The 27,282-nt window shown below is 43.2% G+C and overlaps 1 protein-coding gene across 1 annotated transcript; it reads left to right on the top strand.

The window, feature by feature from the left end:
• The first annotated feature begins 6,447 nt into the window (after window positions 1–6,447).
• On the top strand, window positions 6,448–26,953 carry LOC131198268 (protein lifeguard 1-like). The gene is made up of 9 exons (XM_058182757.1): window positions 6,448–6,784; window positions 9,792–9,870; window positions 16,118–16,171; window positions 17,512–17,602; window positions 21,950–21,987; window positions 22,078–22,165; window positions 24,662–24,751; window positions 26,300–26,347; window positions 26,804–26,953. Exons 1-9 carry the CDS (start codon window positions 6,451–6,453, stop codon window positions 26,951–26,953), a joined length of 972 nt encoding a protein of 323 aa, XP_058038740.1. The 5' UTR covers window positions 6,448–6,450.
• Window positions 26,954–27,282: the final 329 nt, after the last annotated feature.

Below are 27,282 nucleotides of genomic sequence, written 5' to 3'. Positions count from 1 at the left end.
CCGGATCGTCTCAGTGATGCGAACATTTACCGCGGCTGACCTACTTGCCCTGCGAGATGCCCCTCTCTCGCGGGTCTGGCCCTCCAGATTATCGAGGGCCCACCTTGAGGACGGGCTTTGGAGTCCCGAGAGGTGGCATCACGAAAATAGGAGGCTTAGGGTTTTTAATTGGCTGTTTTAATAGACTTTTAAGGGAGTTTTAAAGGGGATTTTAAGGGGAGGAAACCGGCGGGCTTGGGTTGGGGGTGGGAGGAATGGGTGGGTGTTGGGGTAACCCGTCGGGGAGTCCAGTTCCTCGCATGCTCATGACGGGGTTGGTGGGTCCGAGGTCATGGGGAGTCGGTGTTCCATTGGCTGAGGTGGTGCTATTTCCACGGTAAGGGGAGGGCAGATATGGCGGAAGTGGGGCTCATATTGTGTTAGGGGTGCGCTCGATGTTTACAGGCGATCGCGCCCGAGCCCTCAAACTTCTCCCGTTTCCCGGATGGTCAGGATCCTCAGGGCCCTGGCCTTTGGCTGATGTTATGCAACGCACGGTCCGTGGCCAATAAGGCCCCCCTAATTCACGATCTTATTCAGGGGGGTGCCGCGGACCTTATGGGCGTTACGGAGACCTGGTTGGGCCCAGAAGGGGCGTGCCTTGTTCAGATGTGCCCACCGGGTTTCCGAGCATTTCATCAGCCGAGGGGCCAGGGTAGGGGTGGTGGGGTGGCGGTTGTGATTAGAGAGAGTCTAGAGCCGAGGGAGACCACTGTACCTCAGATTGCCGGGTGCGAATCCCTCTTTGTGAGATGGGGTCATAGATGTCAGATGGGCTTGCTGGTCGCGTACCTGGCTCCTTGCTACGTGACAGCTGCCCTGCCCGAGCTCCTGGAGGTGCTTGCTGGGGTGGCAGTTGAGACCCCCAGACTTTTAGTCATGGGGGACTTTAACTTGCCTTCTTCCGGCTCGTCATCGACAGTTGCTCGGGAGTTCATAGCTTCCATGATGGCCTTGGACCTGACTCAAGTAGTTGATGGCCCTACTCACATTGGGGGTGGCACTCTGGATCTGATTTTTATCTCTGGTCAGTGGTTGAGAGATCTGGATTTGAAGGAATTAGCTATTGAACCTTTGTCATGGTCAGATCACTCTCTTCTTCGCCTAGACTTTCTGACCGCCATTCAACACCGCAGGGAGACGGAGCTATTACGTTGGTTCCGTCCCAGGCGCCTGATGGACCCGGAGAGGTTCCGGACGGAGCTTGGGCCATTCCCTGAGGGTCTGGCCCACGACACGGCTGAGGAACTGGTTGCGGCCTGGGAACAGGCCGCGGCGGGGGCCTTAGATCGTGTTGTGCCTTTGCGGCCTCTGACCCGGCGCAGGTCCCAAACGGCTCCTTGGTTCTCCGAGGAGATGAGGGGGATGAAGCGCCGGAGAAGACGCCTGGAAAGTTCTTGGAGGTCTAGCCGTTCCGAGGCTGATCGGACACTAGTGAAGTCCTATACTAGGACTTACCTAGTGGCACTGAGGGATGCGAGGCGTTGCTACGCCTCCTCCCTCATTGCATCAGCAGATAACCGCCCAGCCGCCCTGTTTCGGGTGACTCGTTCCCTCCTTCACCAGGGGGAGCGGGATGACCCGTTGCAGGGACGTGTTAATCTATAATTAACGGTTATCTATACGATAAAATCGTTCGGCTTCGGGACAGTCTGGACCAAAATTGCAGTGACTCAGGGGAGGCGTCCGAGGGTGGTCTTGGTGATATTTTATGGGATGAGTTTGACCCTGTGGCTCCCAAGGACATGGACAGGTTGTTGGGTAGGTTGAATGCCACCACGTGTTTACTGGACCCGTGCCCCTCCTGGCTGGTGCTGGCCACTCAGGAGGTGACACGAGGCTGGCTCCAGGCAATTACGAGTGCTTCTTTGGTGGAGGGAGTCTTCCCGGCCGCCTTGAAAGAGGCGGTGGTGAGACCCCTCCTCAAGAAGCCTGCCTTGGACCCGGCTGTTTTAGGTAATTATCGTCCGGTCTCCAACCTTCGCTTTACGGCGAAGGTTGTAGAGAGTATGGTGGCATATCAGTTTCCCTTACACCTGGATGAAACTGTCTATCTAGACCCGTTCCAGTCCGGTTTCCGGCCCGGTTACAGCACTGAGACGGCTGTGGTCGCGTTGGTGGATGATCTCTGGAGGGCCAGGGATAGGGGTTGTTCCTCTGCCCTGGTCCTATTAGACCTCTCAGCGGCTTTTGATACCATCGACCATGGTATCCTGCTGCGCCGGTTGGAGGGATTGGGAGTGGGAGCCCCCGTTAACGGCTGGTCCTCCTCGTACCTCTCCGATCGGTCGCAGACGGTGTTGACGGGGGGGCAGAGGTCGGCTCCGAGGCGCCTCACTTGTGGGGTGCCGCAGGGGTCGGTTCTCTCGCCCCTCTTGTTCAACATCTATATGAAGCCGCTGGGTGAGATCATCAGTGGCTTCGGTGTGAGGTACCAGCTGTACGCTGATGACACCCAGCTGTACTTTTCCACACCGGGCCACCCCAATGAAGCTATCGAAGTGCTGTCCCGGTGTCTGGAGGCCGTACGGGTCTGGATGGGGAGAAACAGGCTCAAGCTCAATCCCTCCAAGACAGAGTGGCTGTGGATGCCGGCATCCCGGTACAGTCAGCCGCAGCCGCGGCTGACTGTTGGGGGCGAGTCATTGGCCCCGATGGAGAGGGTGCGCAACTTGGGCGTCCTCCTGGATGAACGGCTGTCCTTTGAAGATCATTTGACGGCCGTCTCCAGGAGAGCTTTTTACCAGGTTCGCCTGGTGCGCCAGTTGCGCCCCTTTCTAGACCAGGATGCCCTATGCACAGTCACTCACGCCCTCGTGACGTCTCGCCTAGACTACTGCAATGCTCTCTACATGGGGCTCCCCTTGAAGGGCATCCGGAGACTGCAGTTAGTCCAGAATGCGGCTGCGCGGGTGATAGAAGGAGCCCCTCGTAGCTCCCGGGTAACACCTATCCTGCGCAGACTGCACTGGCTACCTGTGGCCTTCCGGGTGCGCTTCAAGATGTTGGTGATCACCTTTAAAGCGCTCCATGGCATAGGGCCGGGTTATTTACGGGACCGCCTTCTGCTACCGAATACCTCTCACCGACCCGTGCGCTCTCACAGAGAGGGACTCCTCAGGGTGCCGTCAGCTAGGCAGTGTCGTCTGGCAACACCCAGGGGAAGGGCCTTCTCTGCGGGGGCTCCCGCCCTCTGGAACGAGCTCCCCCCAGGACTTCGCCAACTCTCGGACCTTAGAACCTTCCGTCGTGAACTTAAAACACACTTATTCAGGTGCACAGGACTGGATTAGATTTTTTAGTTTTTTAAATTTTAAATTTTAAATTTTGTACTGATTTTAATTGGTTTTGTTATTTTTAGTTAAATTGGCCGGTTAAATATTTCATTTTAAAATTATTTTAAATTTATTGTCTATCTATGTATTTTAATAAGGCTGTACACCACCCTGAGTCCTTCGGGAGAAGGGCGGTCTAGAAATTTAATTAATAAATAAAATAAATAATAAAGACGCCTGGAGAGTATTTGGAGGTCTAGCCGTTCCGAGGCTGATCAGACACTAGTGAGGTCCTTTACTAGGACCTACCTAGTGGCAATGAAGGAGGCGAAGCGTTCCTACGTTTCCACCCTCATTGCATCGGCAGATAACCGCCCGGCCGCCCTGTTTCGGGTGACCCGTTCCCTCCTCCATCAAGAGGGACGGGATGACCCCTTACAGGGACGAGCTGAGGAGTTTAACGGTTATCTATACGATAAAATCGTTCAGCTTCGGGATAGTTTGGACCAAGATTGCGATGATCCAGCTGAGATGACAGAGACACGTCTTGTTGAGGTTATTTGGGATGAGTTCGATTCTGTGGCTCCCGAGGACATGGACAGGTTGCTGGGGAGGTTACATGCAACTACATGTTTACTGGACCCGTGCCCTTCCTGGTTAGTGCTGGCTGCTCAGGAAGTGACACGAGGCTGGCTCCAGGGGATTATAAATGCTTCTTTGATGGAAGGGGTTTTCCCAGCCGCCTTGAAGGAGGCGGTGGTAAGACCTCTCCTCAAGAAGCCTTCCCTGGACCCAGCTATTTTGGGTAATTATCGTCCAGTCTCCAACCTTCGCTTTGTGGCGAAGGTTGTAGAGAGTGTGGTTGCATGGCAGCTCCCCCGGCACCTGGAGGAAACTGTCTATCTAGACCCGTTCCAGTCCAGCTTCCGACCCGGTTATAGCACGGAGATGGCTTTGGTCGCGTTGGTGGATGACCTCTGGAGGGCCAGGGACAGGGGTTGCTTCTCTGCCTTGGTCCTATTAGATCTCTCAGCGGCTTCGATACCATCGACCATGGTATCCTGCTGCGCCGGTTGGAGGGATTGGGAGTGGGGGCACCGTTTATCGGTGGTTCTCCTCCTATCTCTGACTGTCGAGACGGTGTTGACAGGGGGGCAGAGGTCGTCCTCGAGGCGCCTCACTTGTGGGGTGCCTCAGGGGTCGATTCTCTCGCCTACCCTGTTCAACATCTATATGAAGCCGCTGGGTGAGGTCATCAGTGGTTTCGGGGTGAGTTATCATCTGTACGCTGATGATACTCAGCTGTACTTCTCCACCCCGGACCACCCCAACGATGCGGTCGAAGTGCTGTCCCGGTGCCTGGAAGCTGTACGGGTCTGGATGGGGAGAAACAGACTCAAGCTCAAGACAGAGTGGCTGTGGATGCCGGCATCCCGGTACAGTCAGCTGCATCCGCAGCTGACTGTTGGGGGCGAGTTAGTGGCCCCAAAGGAGGTGGTTCGCAACTTGGGCGTCCTCCTGGATGGACGGCTGTCTTTTGATGAACACCTGGCGGCCGTCTCCAGGAGGGCCTTTTACCAGGTTCGCCTGGTTCGCCAGTTGCGTCCCTTCCTTGACTGGGATGCCTTATGCACGGTCACTCACGCTCTGGTTACGTCTAGGCTGGATTATTGCAATGCTCTCTACATGGGGCTGCCCTTGAGGTGCACCCGGAGGCTGCAGTTAGTCCAGAATGCGGCTGCGCGAGTAGTAACGGGAGCCGCTCGTGGCTCCCACGTGACATCGCTGCTCCGTAGCTTGCACTGGCTTCCTGTGGTCTTTCGGGTGCGCTTCAAGATTTTGGTAACTATCTTTAAAGCGCTCCATGGCTTAGGACCCAGGTATTTACGAGACCGCCTGCTGTTACCCTTTGCCTCCCACCTACCCGTACGCTCGCACAGAGAGGGTCTCCTCAGGGTGCCGTCCGCCAAACAGTGTCGGCTGGCGGCCCCCAGGAGTAGGGCCTTCTCTGTGGGGGCAGTGACGCCTGAACGAACTTCCCCGGCCTGCGTCAAGTGCCTGATCTTCGGACCTTCCGTCGTGAGCTCAAAACATATTTATTCATTAAAGCGGGACTGGCATAATTAGTGATGTATTTTAATTGGGTTTCTTAATATTTTTAACTTTTTAACTTAAATTTTAATAATCAGCCTTTAAAATTTGCTCTTTTTAAATGTTGTTTTAAATTGTATACATCTTTGTTTTTACTCTGGCTGTACACCGCCCTGAGTCCTTCGGGAGAAGGGCGGTATAAAAATTTAATAAATAAATAAATAAAAATAAATAAAAACAAATGAAATGACTACAAAGGGTAGGAAATGTTTTAGGAGGATATATTTATAACCTGAGGTAAAAGAAAAAAAGCCAGCCATGGAAGTATCCTAAATCTTTTTTCATAGAAGATAAAAATCCTGCAAGGAAACAGCAAAGAAACATCAACACTTCTTACTTCCACCTTGACAATTTAAAACAGGTGAAAGCAATCCAAGTAACAGCTTGATCTGCCCATTGGTTTACAATACTTTATTTAACCTAAATTATTTCGGAGAAAAACAGTTCGCACTTTTTCTTGATAAATGATAGTAATTGGGACTGAAATTTCTATGCCAAGTGATGCAGCTGTAAAAAGGGATGTCACATGACCAAATTGCAATTCTTACATCCCCCTTGCCCTTCTTAAATGAATCTCACCGGCTGTTAGACTCACCCAGATTCCCAACTTGCTCCCTTCCAGTCAGGAGCCTTGGTAAGGTAAGAGACTACCTCCTTCTTAACTCCCCCCATCTGCCTATCTCTACCCATCTGTGCTCTTTTGGCCACTCAGGACTCCACTGCCTCTATTTCTCCCAGCTGGCCTTTTCCATCTCCTGCTGTTGATGAGGCATGCCCAACCTGGAAGGCTCCAAAACCTCATAAGACTGCGCAAAGCACATGATCTCAAGAAGATGGCATGGCACAGCCAGCAGATATCTCAGAAAGTGCCATTTTGGGTATAACTCATCAGCAGCAGGAAGAAGAAGAAGGTAAAATTGAAAGAGTTTCAGGACAATAACCATTGTAATGAGTTTATTGGTGTTCATCTAAAGGTATAACCGGAATGGAATTATCCAAGATGGAAAATAACATACCAGCAAGTTTTTGTGGAGATATAGCATACATGAAATACCAGCATCCTGGTGGTGATTCCCCAGAAGTCCCAAGTCCAGTGAAGCAATTTGCAAAGCAAGATATATTACCACAAAGTAAGGAGAAAATAATTGCTCGAGAGGCTTCATCAAAATTTGAAAGAGTTCCATCAAAAGTAAGAAGAACAAGATCTTCTCCATCATATGACAGACATCCAAGACATGGACAATCGCACAGAAGACGCCAACAAATGGTAAATGTTATTGAAGATGCAGGTCCATTTGCAGACAGAGCCATTCGCAGAAGTAAGTGGCAACAATCTCTGGCAAGTTTAGAACAGGGATCTTCAACCTTGACAACTTTAAGACTTGTGAACTTCAACTCCCAGAATTCCTCAGCCAGCTTTGCTGGCTGAGGTATTCTGGGAGTTGAAGTCCACAAGTCTTAAAGTTGCCAAGATTGGAGACCCCTGGTTTAGAACATGTTGGAAAGAACTGGTAGAGTAAAGCTGTTGATGGTTCTCATCGCATTGTCATTGGTCATAGAATGTATATTACTTCAGGTTGAAGATAAAAACCTTTTTATTTCTTCTCCTTAGCTTCAGCTCCCCAGGAATAGAATTTATTTTGGTAAACTTTATCCAAGATTTTGTAATATTTATTGTAAGTAGTCTAACCTACAATAACAAAGATTATTCAGAGATAATGGATATACATTGAATTGGATGCATTTGGCTCCAAAGAGTCATATTTAAGTTCATGAAGTAGCAGGAATTTGAACCATTCTGAATTTGAAATAATCCAATTTCAAATCTAAATCTGTTCTGCATTTGAACTATTCAAAATTGCTATCAAAATTAAAAAGAGATATTTTGAATTTGAAACTTAAAATTCAAAATATTTGTCCCACCCACAATACTTCCTTAATATCCAAGTGGAATCTACTTTAAGTTTAAAACTACTGTTCGTTTCTGCTTACTTGCTTACCTAGTGATAAGAAGTGAACAGAGAACTGCAGCAAGAAGGGGAAGGGGAAGAACTTCAGGAAATAGAAAATCTAGAAAGCCATTCCCTTCCCACTTGCACACACATTAGAGAATATCCCAAGGCTTTTTTAGGAGGCAACTGGACTTGTTTTTTCTTTGAAGACATTTTGCTTCTTATTCAAGAAACTTCTTCAGCTCTGACAGGATAGTGGGGAATGGAAGGATTTTTATTCTTTGCAGACAGGTGATATTTTGCATCCTTTTAGAGGGTCGTTGAAGCACTTGGAGGTTTATCTATGTCCTCAGGGTCACCTGAGTAATGCACTTCTGGAAATCCATTCCAAGGGTGTTCATCCCAAATTGTATAACTCAAAGTGTAACTAAATAGATTTTTAGTTATACAATTTCAAAGGCTATACATCCTTTGAATGGTGTGGGAGTAGGGATGGATTTCCAGAGGAAAAATTGCAGACTACAGGAACCATTTGCAACCCTCAGGTGATCCTGAGGACACAGATAAATCTCCAAGTGCTTCAGCAACCCTCTAAAAGGGTGCAGATGACCAGCTATCTGCAAGGAATAGAAATCCTTCCATTCCTCAGTAATCCTGTCAGAGCTGAAGAAGCTTCTTGGATGAGAAGTGAAACGTTTTCAAAGAAAAAACAAGAAAGTCCAGTTGCCTTTTGAAAAAAGCACCTTTGGGACCTGGATGACTCTACAGACATTAGAGAAGAGTAGAGATGTTTTTGTACTTTTGACAGGTCTGATTTCTTGACACTTACACTATGCAAACTTTGATTTCATTGTTTCCACTGCTACTCCTTTTTCAGTTATTTTTTTCAGTATCAGAAAATGAATTCACTAATATCTGGCAATCCTAATAACTTAACATAACATAACATAACATCAGAGTTGGAAGGGACCTTGGAGGCCTTCTAGTCCAACCCCCTGCCCAGGCAGGAAACCCTACACCATCTCAGTCAGATGGTTATCCAACATTTTCTTAAAAATTTCCAAACTCATTCTTTGTGATACATGCTTTGCTATGTGGTATACAGGCAATTGATCAACGAAGTACAGAAAGTATTTTCTTTACTGATATCTGATATCCACCTGTGGAATTTCACTAGAATGAAATTTTAATGTCTCTTTCACTTCCACTGCCAGCTGTAATGTTGTTTGGCAGCAAAGACTAATCCATTCATATCCCATCAACATTATTTCTTCATTTACAAAACATTTTCAAGAAAGAATATAATCCAAAATAAAGAAGATACATTTTATTTTGAATTCAGGAAATGCTGTTGATTGTTCTCAGCATTAGTCAATTTCTTTATGCAGAAAAAAATACAGGTAGTCCTAGATTTACAGCTGTTCGTTTACTCACTGTTTGAAGTTGCAACTGCTGTCAACTTCAAAACAACTTTGGATGAAGCCATGTTTATTTTCGCTTTGTTTCTTAGTTGCCATTCTTGGGATGGAGTTGCCATTCTTGGGAGTTAGAAAGGATTGGAATGTGGTGCCTTAATCCGCTAGACAAAACATGTCATGGAACTATGACAACGGCACTGAAAAAAGTGACTTATGACTATTTTTCACAACCATTGTGGCATTGATTGTGATCACGTGGTCAAAATTCAGATACTTGGCAACTGGTTTATATTTATGGTGGTTGCAGTGTCCCGGCATCGTCTGGTCACCTTTTGTGACCTGACAAGCAAAAACAATGGGGAAGCTAGATTAATTTAACAATCCTGTTACTGATTTAACAGCTATAACAAAAATGGTCATAAAACGGGGCAAAATTCAGTTAAATGTCTCACTTAGCAACATAAACTTTGGGTTCAATTGTGGTCATAAGTCGAGGACTACCTGTAATCAAATAAGTAAAAAAAAATCAAAGGATTTTTTTTTCTGTATTGTCAATGGAAATTACAGGTTTAACAATATATTCCTCATATGCATCTCAGTGAGTTATACCTGTTTGCTGTCCCCTAGCTGATTAACAGGACTAAAGAGCTGATAATCAGGAAGAATACAATGTCAGAAACTCTTTTGGTCTTCAACTAAGAAAGTTGTTGAACACATATTTGTTCAATGTCTGAAAAAGCAACTGAGTTATATTACATTTGAGAGAAATAAGCCGGGGAACATAAGATGTTCTTATTTACATTTCTAATCTTACATATTTGATGAATTGAATAATTCATGGATTTATTAAAATGGTGCCATTTTTGCTTTCTGGATATCTTTTAACTTCCAAACAAAACTTGATTGCCTGATTTGTTTTAAACATATAATCTGAAATTATTTTTCTGTTTCCTTAGGCTTTCTTTGGAAATTATATCTCATGTTGGCATTTCAACTGGGTTACACTGTTGGTATAATATGTATGTTCATCTACTGGTAAGTGTACTTTATTGCAACTGTCACCAACTAGGTGCTATCAGGATATCTTGGGACAATGACTGTACTGGGTCCCCGTGTTCAGCAGCAACTGGTTCCAATAATAATGCAATATAATACTCGGCTCATTCCATTTCATATGAATTACTAAATACTGCACACCATTGAAAAACCACTTGATGTGTGCAGCCAAATATGTCTACCACTTGATGTGTGCAGGAGATCTACCACATGGATAGATCTGGTCACATCAGCATGTCTTGTATCTTGAACGGTTAAGGATTGTGTATATTTTTGATGTTATTTATGATATTGCAGAAGGTGTATTTTGTTTCAGTCTTCAGTTGTTCCAAATAGCCAATGAACCAAAGTGACCAACAAGTTATTCATGATAGAACTTCCATGTTTCTAGGATTTGAATATTAGGGGGATGGAGAAAGTGTCTCCTGTACCCCATCTTTCCACTATGTTCTGTGTGGTTAAATTACATCTGGGGCATAAGGTCTATTATTCAGGTTATATAGAGAATTATGTGCTAAATAGCTTATTCCACAAAGGTAAGAAATACATTTTGGCTAGAATAATAGAATAACAGAGTTGGAAGGTGTAATGTATCTTTAAGAATTGTGGAGGGAAAACTGAGCGGGAAAAAGCACGTTGCTGATTGGATGAAGCCTCTGGCTAAACTGTATATAAAGAGAGGATTTTCCCAGCCCGGGTTGCTGGGTTCACCATATAGTAAAGAGCTGTTGTCACTATCCTGGTCTCCTGCCTCGTTATTGCCCGAATCTAACACTGGCGACGAAGGTGGGATCTCGAGGCTAAGAGCGCCAGGAAAAGAGCTGAACTCACCAGGAAGACGCGAACCCAGCAAACAAGGGGCGGAAAGCAGCGATGTCCGGCTACACACCGCCAGCGCCATTCGACCCAGCCAAGGAAAAATGGGGGTCATACATGGCTCGTTTCGAGTGTTTCCTCGAGTGACGAACTTCAAGGAGTTTCAGACAACAGGAAACGAGCGTATTTCCTGAGCCACTGCGGTCCAGAAGTTTTCGACACCGCAGAATCCTGGCGGAGCCAACGCCGGTACAGTCGGTACCGTGGCAAACTCTGCAGACTTTATTGAAAGCCCATTATGCACCAACGCCGTCCAAGTATGTGCAACGGTTCAAATTCGGGGAGCGCAGGCAGCAAGAGGGCGAGTCCATCAGCACATACATGGCCGCCCTGAGGAAAGCCTCAAAACATTGCGAGTATCGAGACTTGGATGAGGCACTGCTGGAGCAACTCATCCGCGGGGTCAGGGACATCCGTTTGCGGAGGCGGCTGCTGTCTAAAAGCAACCTAACGCTGGCAAACGCCTTGGACGAAGCCAGGGCTCACGAGATGTCTACCCAAGCGGCGGAAACCCTACAGAAGCCGATCGCACCAACGGCTGGTGCGAAATCAACCCCGGTCCACAACGAGGAAATCCAGGCCGAGTCGGACGGTGAGGAAGAGGAAGGAGTTTTCCACACCGGGAGGCCGGAGAAAGAAGACCGGGGTGACTGCGCGAGTTGCGGAGGGCAACACCAACGACAACAATGCAAATTTAAGGATGCGGTGTGTCGGCGGTGCGAAAGGAAGGGGCACATAGCACAGGCCTGTTGAGCACCCCAACCTTCCCGCCAAAAATTCAAACCGGCCAATCAGAGCGCGGGAACGGCGAAGCGGCCCGCGAGTGGTCAGTTTAAAAAAGGCGCGAAGTTGAATCAGACTGTCGTGAGAGTGGGTCACGCATCAACACGCCTAGAGAAAAAAATCTTTACAAAGGCAAAGATTGAGGGGGTGCCGTGCCGATTGGAGGTGGACACCGGCTCATCGATCACGATCATGTCCTGGGACAATCTCGTGAGAGCCTTACCCGCCATCGCAAAGCGCAAGCTGCAACCACAGAAATTAAAGGTACAAGACTACCAAGGGAATCGCATCCCTGTTCGAGGGGTAACGTCCGTCCACGTCGAGTATGGACACTACAAGAAAACTCTGCCCATCACCATAGTCGATGGGACCCTGCCAAGCTTGTTGGGACTGGATTGGTTCCGAGCATTGGGCATGGGAGTGACTGGAGTCTTCAGAAACAAAGTCAACCTCAAAGACGCACTCGTGAAGGAATTTGGGGACGTTTTCAGAGACTGCCTGGGCAAGTACACGGGGACCCCTATTTCTTTTAACTTAGACCCCCAAGTTGCCCCTATCCGTCTAAAGGCTAGGAGGGTCCCGTTCGCCCTAAAGCCCAGGATTGACCGGGAACTGGACAAGCTAGTAAACCAGGGAATTCTAGTGCCAGTTGACCATGCTAAGTGGGAGACCCCTATAGTCACCCCAATCAAACCGGACGGGTCGGTCCGGATTTGCGCTGACTACAAGGCAACGCTTAACAAAGCGTTGCAAAAGAGTGCTTACCCCGTCCCGGTGGTACAGCACTTACTGCACTCAATGGGGCAAGGGCAAGTTTTTGCCAAGCTAGACTTGGCCCAAGCCTATCAACAGCTGCCCGTAGATAGCAGCACAGCCGAAGCGCAGACAATTGTGACTCACAGAGGGGCTTTTAAGTGTACCCTGTTACAGTTTGGGGTTAGTGTGGCTCCAGGGTTATTTCAGAACCTAATGGAGCGGCTATTGCAAGGCCTACCGGGGTGGTACCATACTTTGACGATGTACTGGTATCCGCTGAGAATCTAGAGGAATTAGGGGTAAGGCTGCGAAAAGTTTTGGGCATTTTCCGGTCTGCCGGTCTCACGGTTAAACTGAACAAATGCCAGATCGGGGTTGAGTCTGTGGAATTCCTGGGCTACGGATAGACAGGAAGGATTCACCCCACTGAGAGCAAGGTACGGGCCATCAGGAAGGCCCCGGTTCCAAAGACCAAAACGGAATTACAGGCATTCTTAGGTCTGGTCAACTTCTACGCGGTATTCTTAAGGAATAAGGCAACAGTAGCCGAGCCGCTGCATAAATTACTAGCAAAGACGGCTGCATGGTCTTGGGGAAAGGCAGAAGCTAGGGCATTCGAAGGGGTAAAGAATCTCCTATCGAGTGATAGCCTCCTTATCCAATACAATGGCACGCTGCCATTAGTGTTAAGCTGCGATGCATCTCCCTATGGGGTGGGGGCTGTGCTCAGCCACAGGTTACCAAATGGCACAGAAGCCCCTATTGCATATTACTCCCGAACCATGTCATCAACTGAAAGGAATTATAGCCAGCTTGATAAGGAAGCCTTGGCTATAGTCTCCGGAGTAAAGAAATTCCATGAATATGTATTTGGTCGTGATTTTGAAATCATCACGGACCATAGACCTTTGTTAGGACTGTTGGCAGGCGACCGCCCAATGCCCGTGGCACTTTCGCCAAGACTGACCCGATGGACTATCTTCCTGGCAGCGTATTCTTACAAATTACTACACCGGCCAGGAAAGGAATTAGGGCATGCAGACGCCCTGAGCAGATGCCCGTTACCAGAGACTATCAAGACCCCACTCCGGGATACCAGTTCTGCTAATTGACTCTTTGGACTCTGGCCCAGTCACATCCAAAGAGGTGGCTCGGTCAGATAAGGACATTACAATAAGAACTGTAATTGGTTGGGTACAAAGAGGTTGGCCCGCTGCGCGGGCGGCGTTTTAAAGAGTTTGTAAAAACGTGGGAACTCTCGGCTCAAGGGGGGTGCCTGCTATGGGGGGATCGAGTGGTGATCCCGGAGAAATTGAGGAAAAAGGTATTGGATCTCCTTCATGAAGGTCACCCAGGGATCGTGAGAATGAAGGGTCTAGCGAGAAGCTATGTGTGGTGGCCATTAATGGACTCGGAAATTGCTGAAAGGGTAGGGAAATGCCAGGCCTGCCAGGAGTCCAGACCGCTACCCCCAACGGCCCCGATTCGGGAATGGGAGAGACCCCAGGGCCCCTGGTCTAGGACCCATATCGATTTTGCCGGCCCCTTCCACGGCCAAACCTTTCTGGTAGTAGTCGATGCCTACTCCAAATGGCTGGAAATCATTCTCATGAGATCCATGACAGCCGATGCCGTGATTTCAGTCCTACGGCACCTATTTGTAACCCACGGGTTGCCCGACACTTTAGTCTCCGATAACAGCCCGCAATTCACGGCAACCCAGTTTGAGGGGTACTTGGCAGAGGAGGGCATCCGACATGTCCTCTCGGCGCCTTTCCACCCTGCGACGAACGGCCTTGCAGAACGTTTTGTTCGGAGCGCAAAGGAAGCATTGTCCAGAATCAGGCCAGGCGATTGGCAAACAAAAGTTGATACATATCTAGCAGTCCAACACAGAACCCCCTGTGTAATAACTGGCCGCAGCCCGGCCGAGCTATTAATGGGTCGGAAGCTTAGGTGCCCACTAGACCGTTTAAACCCAAACTACACACCAGACGGTTACAAAGGGGCACACGGTAAAACAAGAGAGATGGCAGTAGGCGACCTAGTGTGGGCACACAACTACAGCGAGGGCCCGACCTGGTTAGCAGGAAAAATCCTAGGAATAACAGGACCAAAATCATATCTAGTAGAGATAGAGGATGGCCGGGTATGGAAACGCCACATAGATCAAATAAGGAAACGCATAACCGGTAAAGCAGAATCAGACGAAACAGACCCTGACTATTCAATGCATAAATCCACAGCTGACTCAAACCCGGGCAAACGCAGGACTTATCTGAGTTCCAGGAGGTCCAGCGACGCCAACCGGTTCCTCCTGAAAACAGCAGGCGACTCAAGAATAATCCAGGGCCGGATGGCTAGAGGAGGAGCTGAGAGGAACTAACAGTCCCTCCGGTCAGCTCGACTCACTCCCAGAAAATGCATTGCGCAGGTCCGAAAGAGTCAGGAGACGCCCAGTCTACTTGCGTGATTACGTTGACAAATAAGATGTTAATTTTATGTAAATATTAGTAAAGTGTTCTCTGGGAGGGAAGGAGTGTAATGTATCTTTAAGAATTGTGGAGGGAAAACTGAGCGGGAAAAAGCACGTTGCTGATTGGATGAAGCCTCTGGCTAAACTGTATATAAAGAGAGGATTTTCCCAGCCCGGGTTGCTGGGTTCACCATATAGTAAAGAGCTGTTGTCACTATCCTGGTCTCCTGCCTCGTTATTGCCCGAATCTAACAGAAGGCATCTTGGAGGTCTTCTAGTCCAACTCCTGCTCAAGTAGGAAACCCTATAATATGTCAGACAAATGTTGTCCAATCTCTTCTTAAAACCCTTCAGTGTTGCGCCTGTAAATTACCCAAAAATTATGTCAAATTTTGATTTGAAATACAATTTTAAATGCAGAAAAATGTTCAGCTGTACTATTGCAGGAACTGGGTATGTCTAGTTTAATGAAAAGAAGGACTAGGGGAGACATGATAGCAGTGTTCCAATATCTCAGGGGTTGCCACAAAGAAGAGGGAGTCGGGCTGTTCTCCAAAGCACCTGAAGGTAGAACAAGAAGCAATGGGTGGAAACTGATCAAGGAAAGAAGCAACTTAGAACTAAGGAGAAATTTCCCGACAGTTAGAACAATTAATAAGTGGAACGACTTGCCTGCAGAAGTTGTGAATGCTCCAACACTGGAAATTTTTAAGAAAATGTTGGATAACCATCTGACTGAGATGGTGTAGGGTTTCCTGCCTGGGCAGGGGGTTGGACTAGAAGGCCTCCAAGGTCCCTTCCAACTCTGTTGTTATATTATATTATATTACAGTAAACACCATTTAAGCGCCATTTAAATATATGTAATGGATTTACAGATTTATAATTGACAGTTTTTCTTCTCTCTCTGGTGAAAAAATTATGCTCTGCTACTAAACAAATACTTGGCAGCTGGTTTCTTTGGATGGGTAAAAATGTCCAACTGATCTTACAGGGCTACTGTTACAGGAAAAGTAAGAAGAACATTACATATATACCACCTTTCACTGACACAAAGGTGATTTTTTTAAAAAAGAAGTAATTTCTCCTGTATAAATTATTCTAAAATATAATAATTGTAAAATGTTTTCTGTATATTAAGCTCCTGTTCATTAACATTCATCATGCTTTCTACATTTTATTGGGTTTTGAATCTCATTATTTTTAATATTGTTATGAACTCTACTGAATAGAGAAAGGTGAGATGGAAATATTTTAAAATTAATTGAATAAATTACTATTTTCATTGTATTCTTTCTGTATTTCTGCAACCATATTTGAATTTTTTTGGTCTAGGAAGTTCCTTAAAATATGGGTTCGCAGACGTCCATGGTTTTGCTATTCTCTCTTGTAAGTATTATATATGCAATTGTCAATTATTAAAATCTGCTCCTTAGTAAATATGTACTGTTTCTTAGAAAACTATAAAAAATCCAATTCCCCGGAACAAGCAAACCAACTACTTGTAGTACCAATTTTATCTGCAGTCTCTAGGTTGAGAAATATTTGATATTTAATATTAAGCAATTACACTGTATGTTTGATATACAATGATCACCTGTTTAAAATTTCATTGAATATATTTTAAACAAAAATTTATATTATTTGTTCCTTTTGCGTATCTTTTTAATGTAATTAGTTATCTTGGCTATAAATGCTAATCAAGTATCCTAAACCAATGGTCCAATTAGGAACCTATAAAATTCTGTCTGGTAAAACTATATATATTAATAGAATTGAGAAGATGACATCTTCAGATTTACTTTATTAGTACTCTGGTTTCTGTTTCACGCTCTAGCTAATTTACATTGGCATTTAATATGAAAATAATAATAATTTGATTATTATGAAAATAATTAATAGACATGGTATGCTCAGTAAACTGGACTGCAAGGTAAAGTCATCTTGAGTTAATTCAGTGTCAGGAGATTCTACCCACACTATTTTATTGATGGCAATATGGAAGTGATTTGCCATTTTTTTCCAAATGTATTTTTTACTTCTAGTCTAATCTACAGCTCTAATTATAGAAGCCATTCACCAAAATTCTATGCCTGTAGTCAGTCCTGCTTAGCCTCAAAAATTAGCCAAGGTCAATTAGGTGCAGAAGTAAATTAGTCTTTTAGTTGAGTTATGGATACAGAAATATTCTTATAATAATCACGACAAAGTTCTAATACCATAACTCAATAGAATCTCTGTCCTATTGAGATTTTAAAAATGGATGCTAGTCTTCTAACCAAAATGGAAAATAAGTGATTCTACTCATCTGTCAAATTTTCATGTTCCCCCAAATCTACTCTTGAGGCTCAGTGCAAGTCATTGGAGCCGTATGTGTGAGTTTGAAAATTGCCCTTTTAAATTTCCACTGAGAGAAGCACCTCTATTTATAGGAGACCTGCATCAATTATTAACCCAATATGGTTAGAGTGAAATTTGGAACTGATGTTTGCTTTTTGAGAAATTGTGTGTTTGCTGTAATATCTTAAGTTTCATCACTATTTCTTTTAAAGAAGTGTAAAGATCTATTCAGTTTATATTGTTTTCCTTTAAAGAGATTTTATTGAATTATTAAATGTAAATGTGGTTTTATCTGTAATTATTTATTGAATGTTAATTTTTAAAATTATAATATCAGTTGTAAGATAACAGGGCATTTAAAACTCTAAGATGGTTTTGTCTGATTTTAGACCAGCAATCTTGCTAATGATTATTGGTGTAGCATGCTGTGATCAAGCCCGAAGAAAATTTCCTTTGAATATCATTTTATTGGCATTATTTGTAAGTATCTCTTGAAGGTAATGCTCTGTATCATATATTAATTATATTTTAATATCAGTTTATTATATATGTCATTGCTACCTTTTGCTGCATCTAGGCTCTCAATACTTTAGAATTTGAATAATGCACCACTCTACTTCGACAGTAAAAATGAAAACAGAACTGTCTACTGTGATATTTTCCATTCCAGACTGAAATGTGCTGGACCAGAATTTCTGCCAATATTGCCCCAGGTCCCAGCCAGCTTGGCTAATGGAGCATCAGGATAGAGAAAGCTAATCTAATTCATATAAAGTTCAAAACAACAAAAGTTTGTACTTCCTATACTACAGCTATTTCCATCCCCAAAATAAGTTTTGGGAAAATGCTGTTTCATCCCCATATTGCGTATAATAGCAATTATGAATATGCAGTGTGTTGGCATAAATAGCATGAGAACATTAATCAAAGTTGTCAAACTGAATCAGTTAAAAATTAATTTTCTGTCATTGTTGATTTTTACTGTAGCATGTTGTAAATTATATTAGGTCATCCTGACCTGAGTACTTTTGTTAGATACTTACCGTAATTAACTACCCCAGAATCAGATCTTCATTACTGATAGATCACAAGTCAGTTCAAATTATTTTTGTTTATTATTTATTATTTATTTATTTATTTTTCAGATTTATATACCGCCCTATCTCCCTAGGGACTCAGGGCGGTTCACAGGCAATTAAAAACAAACATATAAATACAATTTAAAATCAGACATAAAAAACTTATTCAATAGCCAGATTGATAAAAAACAATATAAATACTAAGAACCCCATTAAAACCAATAAATTTAAAAACTAACCCAGCCCCGCGCAAATAAATAGGTGTGTTTTGAGCTCGCGACGAAAGGTTCGGAGGTCCGAAAGTTGACGAAGTCCTGGAGGGAGTTCGTTCCAGAGGGTGGGAGCCCCCACAGAGAAGGCCCTTCCCCTGGGTGTCGCCAGACGGCACTGCCTAGCCGACGGCACCCTGAGGAGTCCCTCTCTGTGAGAGCGGACGGGTCGGTGAGAGGTACTCGGTAGCAGCAGGCGGTCCCGTAAGTAACCCGGCCCTATGCCATGGAGCGCTTTAAAGATTGTCACCAAAACCTTGAAGCGCACCCGGAAGGCCACAGGTAGCCAGTGCAGTCTGCGCAGGATAGGTGTCACACGGGAGCCACGAGGGGCTCCCTCTATCACCCGCGCAGCCGCATTCTGAACTAACTGGAGCCTCCGGATGCCCCTCAAGGGGAGCCCCATGTAGAGAGCATTGCAGTAATCCAGACGAGACGTCACGAGTGCGTGAGTGACTGTGCATAAGGCATCCCGGTCTAGAAAGGGGCGCAACTGGCGCACCAGGCAAACCTGGTGGAAAGCTCTCCTGGAGACGGCCATCAAGTGATCTTCAAAAGACAGCCGTTCATCCAGGAGGACACCCAAGTTGCGCACCCTCTCCATCGGGGCCAATGACTCGCCCCCAACAGTCAGCCATGGACTCAGCTGACTGTACCGGGATGCCGGCATCCACAGCCACTCTGTCTTGGAGGGATTGAGCCTGAGCCTGTTTCTCCCCATCCAGACCCGTACGGCTTCCAAACACCGGGACAGCACTTCGATAGCTTCATTGGGGTGGTCCGGTGTGGAAAAGTACAGCTGGGTGTCATCAGCGTACAGCTGGTACCTCACACCGAAACCACTGATGATCTCACCCAGCGGCTTCATATAGATGTTGAACAGAAGGGGTGAGAGAATCGACCCCTGCGGCACCCCACACATGAGGCGCCTCGGAGCCGACCTCTGCCCTCCTGTCAACACCGTCTGCGACCGATCGGAGAGATAGGAGGAGAACCACCGATAAACGGTGCCTCCCACTCCCAATCCCTCCAACCGGCGCAGCAGGATACCATGGTCGATGGTATCGAAAGCCGCTGAGAGGTCTAATAGGACCAGGGCAGAGGAACACCCCCTGTCACTGGCCCTCCAGAGATCATCCACCAATGCGACCAAAGCTGTCTCAGTGCTGTAACCGGGCCGGAAACCGGACTGGAACGGGTCTAGATAGACAGTTTCATCCAGGTGAAGGGAAAACTGATATGCCACCATACTCTCTATAACCTTCGCCACAAAGCGAAGGTTGGAGACCGGATGATAATTACCTAAAACAGCCGGGTCCAGGGAGGGCTTCTTGAGGAGGGGCCTCACCACCACCTCTTTCAAGGCGGCCGGAAAGACTCCCTCCAACAAAGAAGCACTCGTAATCGCCTGGAGCCAGCCTCGTGTCACCTCCCGAGTGGCCAGCACCAACCAGGAGGGGCACGGGTCCAGTAAACACGTGGTGGCATTCAACCTGCCCAACAACCTGTCCATGTCCTCGGGAGCCACAGGGTCAAACTCATCCCAGACAATATCACCAAGACCGCCCTCAGATGCCCCGTCTGAATCGCCGTAATTTTGGTCCAGACCGTCTCGAAGCTGAACGATTTTATCGTATAGATAACCGTTAAACTCCTCGGCACATCCCTGCAACGGGTCTTCCCGCTCTCCCTGGTGAAGAGATTAATGGTGCACAGAGGTAACTGTATTTTATAAATTTAGGAATGCACCTGAAACATACAATAGTTACTTGATTCCTTGTCATTTGCATTTTTTCAAGTGAATAATAGCAGAATAACAGAGTTAGAAGGAACCTTGGAAGTCATATAGTCCAACCCCTGAGTGTACCATTCTGGACAAATGACTGTCCACCTCTTCTTAAAAATCTCCAAGGATGGAGCCATAACTTCTGGAGACAAGCTGTTCCACTGATTAATTGCTCTGATTCTCAGGAAATTTCTCCCTAGTTCTAGGTTGGAACTCTCTTTGATAAGCTTTCATTACTTCTTGTCCTGTTGGCAGGTGCTCTGGGAAATAGATTGACAGGCCCTCAAATATTGGAAGACTGCTATCATGTCATTCCTACTCTTTCTCTTCATTAGAAAAGGCCTACTTAGTTTACAACTGTTCAATGTATGTTTTAGCCTGCCACCTCAATCATTCTTTTTGCTCTTTACATTCTTTCTAGAGTCTCAACAGGTTGTTTTGTACTGTGGTGACCAAAATTGGATGCAGTATTTCAAGTGTGTCTTACCAAAACAGTATATAGCAGTATTATACTTCACCTGATCTTGATATTATCTCTCTGTTAATGCAGCCTAGGACTGCGTTGTTTTTTTTTGGCAACTGCAGCACACTGTGCCAGCTCATACTTATATGGTTATTCAGTAGGATTTCTAGATCCTTCTCACAATTATTGTTGTTGAGCCAGCAGCGTTATACTATATCTGTGCTTTTGGTTTTTCTTGCCTAAGTTACTTTACTTTTCTCACCACTGAACTTCATTTTGGTAAGGCCATACTTGGAATACTGCATTCAATTTTGGTCGCCGTGATGTAAAAAAGATGCTGAGATTCTAGAAAGAGTGCAGAGAAGAGCAATAAATATGATTAGGGGACTGGAGGCTAAAACATATGAAGAACGGTTGCAGGAACTGGGCATGTCTAGTTTAATAAAAAGAAGGACTAGGGGAGACATAATAGCAGTGTTCCAATATCTCAGGGGTTGCCACAAAGAAGAGGGAGTCGGGCTGTTTTCCAAAGCACCTGAAGGTAGAACAAGAAGCAATGGGTGGAAACTGATCAAGGAAAGAAGCAACTTAGAACTAAGGAGAAATTTCCCGACAGTTAGAACAATTAATAAGTGGAACGACTTGCCTGCAGAAGTTGTGAATGCTCCAACACTGGAAATTTTTAAGAAAATGTTGGATAGCCATCTGACTGAGATGGTGTAGGGCTTCCTGCCTGGGCAGGGGGTTGGACTAGAAGGCCTCCAAGGTCCCTTCCAACTCTGTTGTTACTATTATTATTATTTTGTTGGATAGGACCCAGTGTTCATGTCTGTCAAGATTTTTTTAAAACATTGCCTTTTTCTTCTATCTGCACATTCATGAGCTCCCTTTCTATTCTCTCATCTAAATTATTTTAATACAGTATACCATAATTTTACAAAACGTATCAATACAGTCTGTTCTATCAAATACTGTTGTATGTAGGGTTTTTTTTGTCTGAGAATTATATGTAAAAATTATATATGGTAGAATGAATTATAGTTTTTTTCTGAACTGAAAAGAATCATCAGGAACAAATACAAAAAAGTTATTATGTACGATAATACTAATATGTACGATATTAGTACGATATGTACTAAGTATGTACGTTAATACTAATATCATGTACGATAATACTAATACTAATATGAATACATGAATAATGTTGTAATAAATTATTTTTATTTTTAGACAATCCTCATGGGTACATGGCTTGGATCCATTGATGCGTAAGTTGTTAATAAATAAATTGAATACATTGCATTGTGTTGATGTGATTATAGATGTCACAGAAATATTTATGTGTTCTTGGGTTTTAGCTTCTTTGATGCAGATACCTTGATGTGGACTGTTGGTTCTACTTCATTAGTGACATTGGGACTCTATTTTTTTGCTCTTCAGAAAAAAGTAAGCAGTCACTGTTTAAATATCCTATAGAACCATTCGAGATCTGAACAATTAAATCATAATTAAAAATCAGATATGTTCTATCTCTTGAACTACAACGCATTGAGAAAGTATTCAGACTCCTTTCATTATTGTCAATTTTGTTATATTGCAGCCTGATTCTACGGTTGTTAAAATTAATAATTTTCTCATTAATCTACACTCAGTACCCCATAATGACAAAGTAAAAACAGAATTTTAGAAATGTCTAAAAGTGAAGTGAATAGTTTCCTATATTGTCTTAATTTCTATAGCAGGAATGTCAACTGCTGTTTATTGGCTTTAAACTATAACTTATACAACAAAAATAATCTTTATAATGCATTGGACACAGTTATGTTTATATATTAAAGCTCTTTGGAAAGGGTTCTCTAGAAGTAGCATTTTGTTGGCTAATGCTTCCTTAAAAACACATGTTTTACAATGTCCTATACTTACTAAGTTTTGGGAGGAAGTAGTGGAATATATAAATGTGAATATGTAACAAAAGTTAACATTTTTAAAGAATAACATCTTCTTGAATCACATTCCCAGCACATGGAATTTGACCACTAGGTAACGCAAATAGATTCTTGGTGCCTTTATTGTAGCTAGAAGAATGATATTGCAGCATTAGAAAGACAAATGTATAGCCCTGTTTATTCAATGGATTGGAAACCTGATTATAGTTGCTACTTATGAGCTGTTTGCCTATAACCTAGAATTTGTATGGATAAGTATAATAAAATGGTCTCATTTATTAAAAATATAGGTTAAAATGTTGATAGTTATTAATTATGTAAGCATATTAGAAATACACCCATACACATATGTATGTATATGTATATATATATATATATATATATATAGGTCTTTGGTTGTTCGGGTTTTCTCCCGTGTAAGATTGGAAGTGTCTTGGCGACGTTTCGACGAAGTCTCATTCGTCATCTTCAGGCTTCAGCTTCGTGCTTCTGGGAGCAATGTGTGATCGCAGCTGTTTCTTCCTTTTAACTGCTAGTGGGGGTATATATATACACACACATACATATACACATACATATACACATACACACATAATGTTTGCATTAGATAATTATATATAGAATTGTAATTATGTACTGTCAATCATTGTAATGTCATTTTTTTCTATTGTATTTTCTTAACATACTTTCTAAGCATCATTATATAATTTTTAAGTAACGTTTATACCTTTGTTACCTTTGTTTTTTGTTTTTTTGTTTTTCCTTTGCCTGTTATTATTTTAAAAGCAATAAAAATAAACAGCACTAATCTACATTTTTATAATAATTTTATTAAAGATTGCAATTAGAACAATAAAAACTAGTATGTTCAAAAAGTTGTTGAATAAGTGTCATTAAGTGAGGCCCACAAACATATTGTTATTTGTCTATGTTTTGAAAAATACCAAACATAAAAATTTAAAAATAATTCCAATAGAAAATTTTTGGATTCATCTTTTTCTGAAGTATATTTATTAGCATTAAAATTAACTCTAAACTCTGAGAGTTGAATCAAATGAAAGACTACGTAATGGAACTATAGGGAAAGGAAATCTTTCTTTCCAATGTTAAGAGCCACAATTTTCTTCTCTATCTCTCCAAATTAGTTTTCAACAGTATTTCTAAGCTATATGCAAACTATTTAGCTGAAAAAAAACCTGTGTTTTCTGCTGCTTTATCTGGAAACTAAGCTTTTAATTAAATATACTTTTATCATATACAGGAAATCTTTGCTGGAAAACATCCAAGATATAAAATGGCACAGAAGATTTTTATTAAAGCTGTTTAGCTATTGTTGGTCCCAAAGCAGTGGATGGGATCTAATGGGGATGTCAGTTCAGCCATCTGTGTTTTAGTTCTGTGTCGTTCCTGGCTACTGAAAGCTTTCTGAGAAACATGTAATTGGATCCAAATACGGATGAATTAATCTCTGAGGCAGTGATACTGACCCTTCTTCCTCATGAAACCATCACTGGACCCAACAAGGAGCCTGTCTCTGGTCGGTTTAGAGCTTTGAGAGATTCGGAAGAGCTTTAACTCCACTGAGGACATGCTCCTTATGAGTAGCAACTGTCTGGTGCACTTGTGGAAAGTCCTATTTTTCTCCAATCCACTCATCTGCTCTTCAGTCTGCTGTGGTTTTGGGCACCACTCTTAATGGAGCTGCCTTGAGTTCCTCATTTTTCCCTGGAATTTGCCTTTTACAACAAGATGAGACCTGGTTCTTCATGAGGGGAATGATCCATCATCCCATGTGCAATGTTCTGTTTTAATTTTGTGTTGACTGACATATAAATTTAAGAAATAAATATTTAACAGGGATACTAAGTTTGGTAGGGACTCCATGTATGTATTATTTAGAATTTTTACTTGTATGCATCGTATTATTCATATATTCTAGATCTTAATATTTGTGAGATGACAAAAATGTGTTGATTCCATTGTTGCTTCTCTTCAGTGGCAACTTACCATCACATCTGGAATATTGCTAGTCTTGTTGTTTTCATTGACAATTACTGGAGTTCTTAGTATCTTCCTGCAATCACAAGTAAGTGAAGTACTTATATTTTTTTCTCACAACTTTTTTCTTTTACCTATTTTACTCTTAACTTCATAAGCTGTTAAAGGCTAAGGAAAAATACAACTATAATCATTTTAGCTTTTATACATTAATTATGGTTGCAAATACTTTTAATTCTGCGAAATCAGCCTTTGGTCTTCCAAATTCAGCTGAGCACAATCATGTGGAGTCTCCTGATAGTACAGGTTATATGGCACTGCCTTTTCAATGGAATTGGAGGCAAAATTTGATGAGTTGTTTTGTCTGGAAGACTAGTATAGTTTCATTAGAACTATAGCATTTAACTTTTATATGTGGAATTTTTACTGACAACATATGCAGATACTTAACCAACAAAAGATAAACGTATACGGGGGCAAAAAACAAGAAATGCTAAGCAGGTAAAAGTATAATGCCAAAAATAGTTTAATGCTACTTTCTAGCAAAAAGAAAGAACTTGAGAAGCAATACTCTATATAAAATAGATAGAAAGGTGACCCCAATATGGCATATTTTTGGAATAAATGTATGAAGTGCCCACATGCAAAAAGTGAGCTAGGAAGGGGCCCAGCTAGCATGCAACTTCATATAACCTAATTATTTGGATGAGGAGACCCATCATGGTAGATTAACTGATAATTCCCAAAAGGGTAGATATAACAGATGAAGAGTGTCACCACCATATTCTGAAGAGGTTTTGTGGATTATGACCTGGAATGAAGCTCAATTTAGTGAAACATTCTGCTGTTTTAGCTTTACAAAGCATACCAATGAAGAAGGGTGGAAACATCTGAAGAATACCAAACCATCAAGTAGGGATGGTACATTAACCATCATACCATAAAGGTAAAGGTAAAGCTTCCCCTCGCACAAAAGTGCTAGTCGTTCCCAACTCTATGGGGCACTGCTCATCTCTGTTTCAAAGCTGAAGAGCCAGCGCTCTCTGAAGATGTCTCTGTGGTCATGTGGCCAGCATGACTAAACACCAAAGGTGCACGGAACGCTGTTACCTTCCCACCAAAGGTGGTCCCTATTTTTCTACTTGCATTTTTTATGTGCTTTCGAACTGCTAGGTTGGCAGAAGCTGGGACAAGTAATGGGAGCTCACCCCATTATGAAACACTAGGGATTTGAATCGCTGAACTGCCGCCCTTTCAATCAACAAGCTCAGCATATTAGCCATGGAGCTACCCACTTCTCCATTACCATTACACCATTTCAATAGGGTCCTCATTTAACTGACACTGTCAAAACAACTTGTTTTTCCCCCCTGAACTATCACAACATGAGTTTGCAGAGCAGACATAGATCACTGGTTCTGTTCATTTTGAAAGTAAAAGTAGTACAACTCTTAGACAAGAAGCTTCAATTTCAATCTATGGCAAATCTTTAATCGAAGGAAAATATTTGACTTGTAGGGAATGGAGAGTACCAAAGTATTCCAGCGTGTGGATCATATGGATACTAGTATGTTTTTAAGGAACCCTAATTACTTTTGTTCCTGCTTAATTTTAATTTTAAATTCTTATTTTGCAGTTGAATGAAGTATTTTATTCTGGTATTGGAACACTTCTTTTTGGCATAGTAAGTCTTTAATTTAAATTAGCTACAGATTTAATCTATACCACATAGAGTGAGAGGCAAACAGCTCTGTGCAAGACTGAAACTCATTACAGCTTATTTCTGTAAAAAATGACTTAAATGATTATCTGAATTAGGTCATCAAATTTATGGCCATCTGTTTTGCTTAGTTTCTAATGAGTTTATATTCTGAATACAAACTTTAAGATGATATCATTGCATTAGAAATTCTAACAATAATTACCACAAAAAAGGATTGTTTTTATTAATAGAGAGCTTTACCATATTAAAATATTAAAATCACTTAACTAGACCTTCGAGGGTTAAGGGGATAAAAACAGTTAATTATGCAAACTGTTATGCTAGATAATTGCTTTTAAAATAAATTGTACTTTCAGAGACAAAGATTTAGTAACATAAAGACAATAACTGCATTTTTTTTTCTTGTTTTTTTAAAAGTACTTGTTGGTCGACACACAACTAATGCTGGGAAAGAGGCATCATTACCGACTGAATCCAGATGAATATGTATTTGCAGTACTGAATGTCTACATTGACATTCTCAATTTGTTTTTATTTATATTGAGATTTGTTGGTTTCATGAAGTGAAAAGCATGCTCTATAGGTTGAATAAAGAAGACTCTACCAAAGTAAAAGTTTCAAGAGAACTTCCAGGCAGAAAAAAATAGAATTTATGAAACATTTATTCCACAATATCACTATGAAAATTTGAACTGAACTAATATAATTCACATACAGTTAGTTCTTGGTTAACGATCATCTATTCAGCTAGTTCCCAAAGTTATGGCTGATGCAGCAGTTACATGATAACAATTCATCCTCTTAACAGGCTCAAGGGAACTCCAGCACCTATCTTCCCCCACCCCCACCATCTTAGTCTTTTTTGGACTATCCTGCACAACGGCATTCCTTGCTGA

This window comes from Ahaetulla prasina, chromosome 4 (genome assembly GCF_028640845.1).
Source record: "Ahaetulla prasina isolate Xishuangbanna chromosome 4, ASM2864084v1, whole genome shotgun sequence".
In the NCBI taxonomy this organism is placed as follows: domain Eukaryota; kingdom Metazoa; phylum Chordata; class Lepidosauria; order Squamata; family Colubridae; genus Ahaetulla; species Ahaetulla prasina.
Note: the sequence above shows the minus strand (reverse complement) of the source record. Positions and strands in the feature narration are given on the sequence as shown.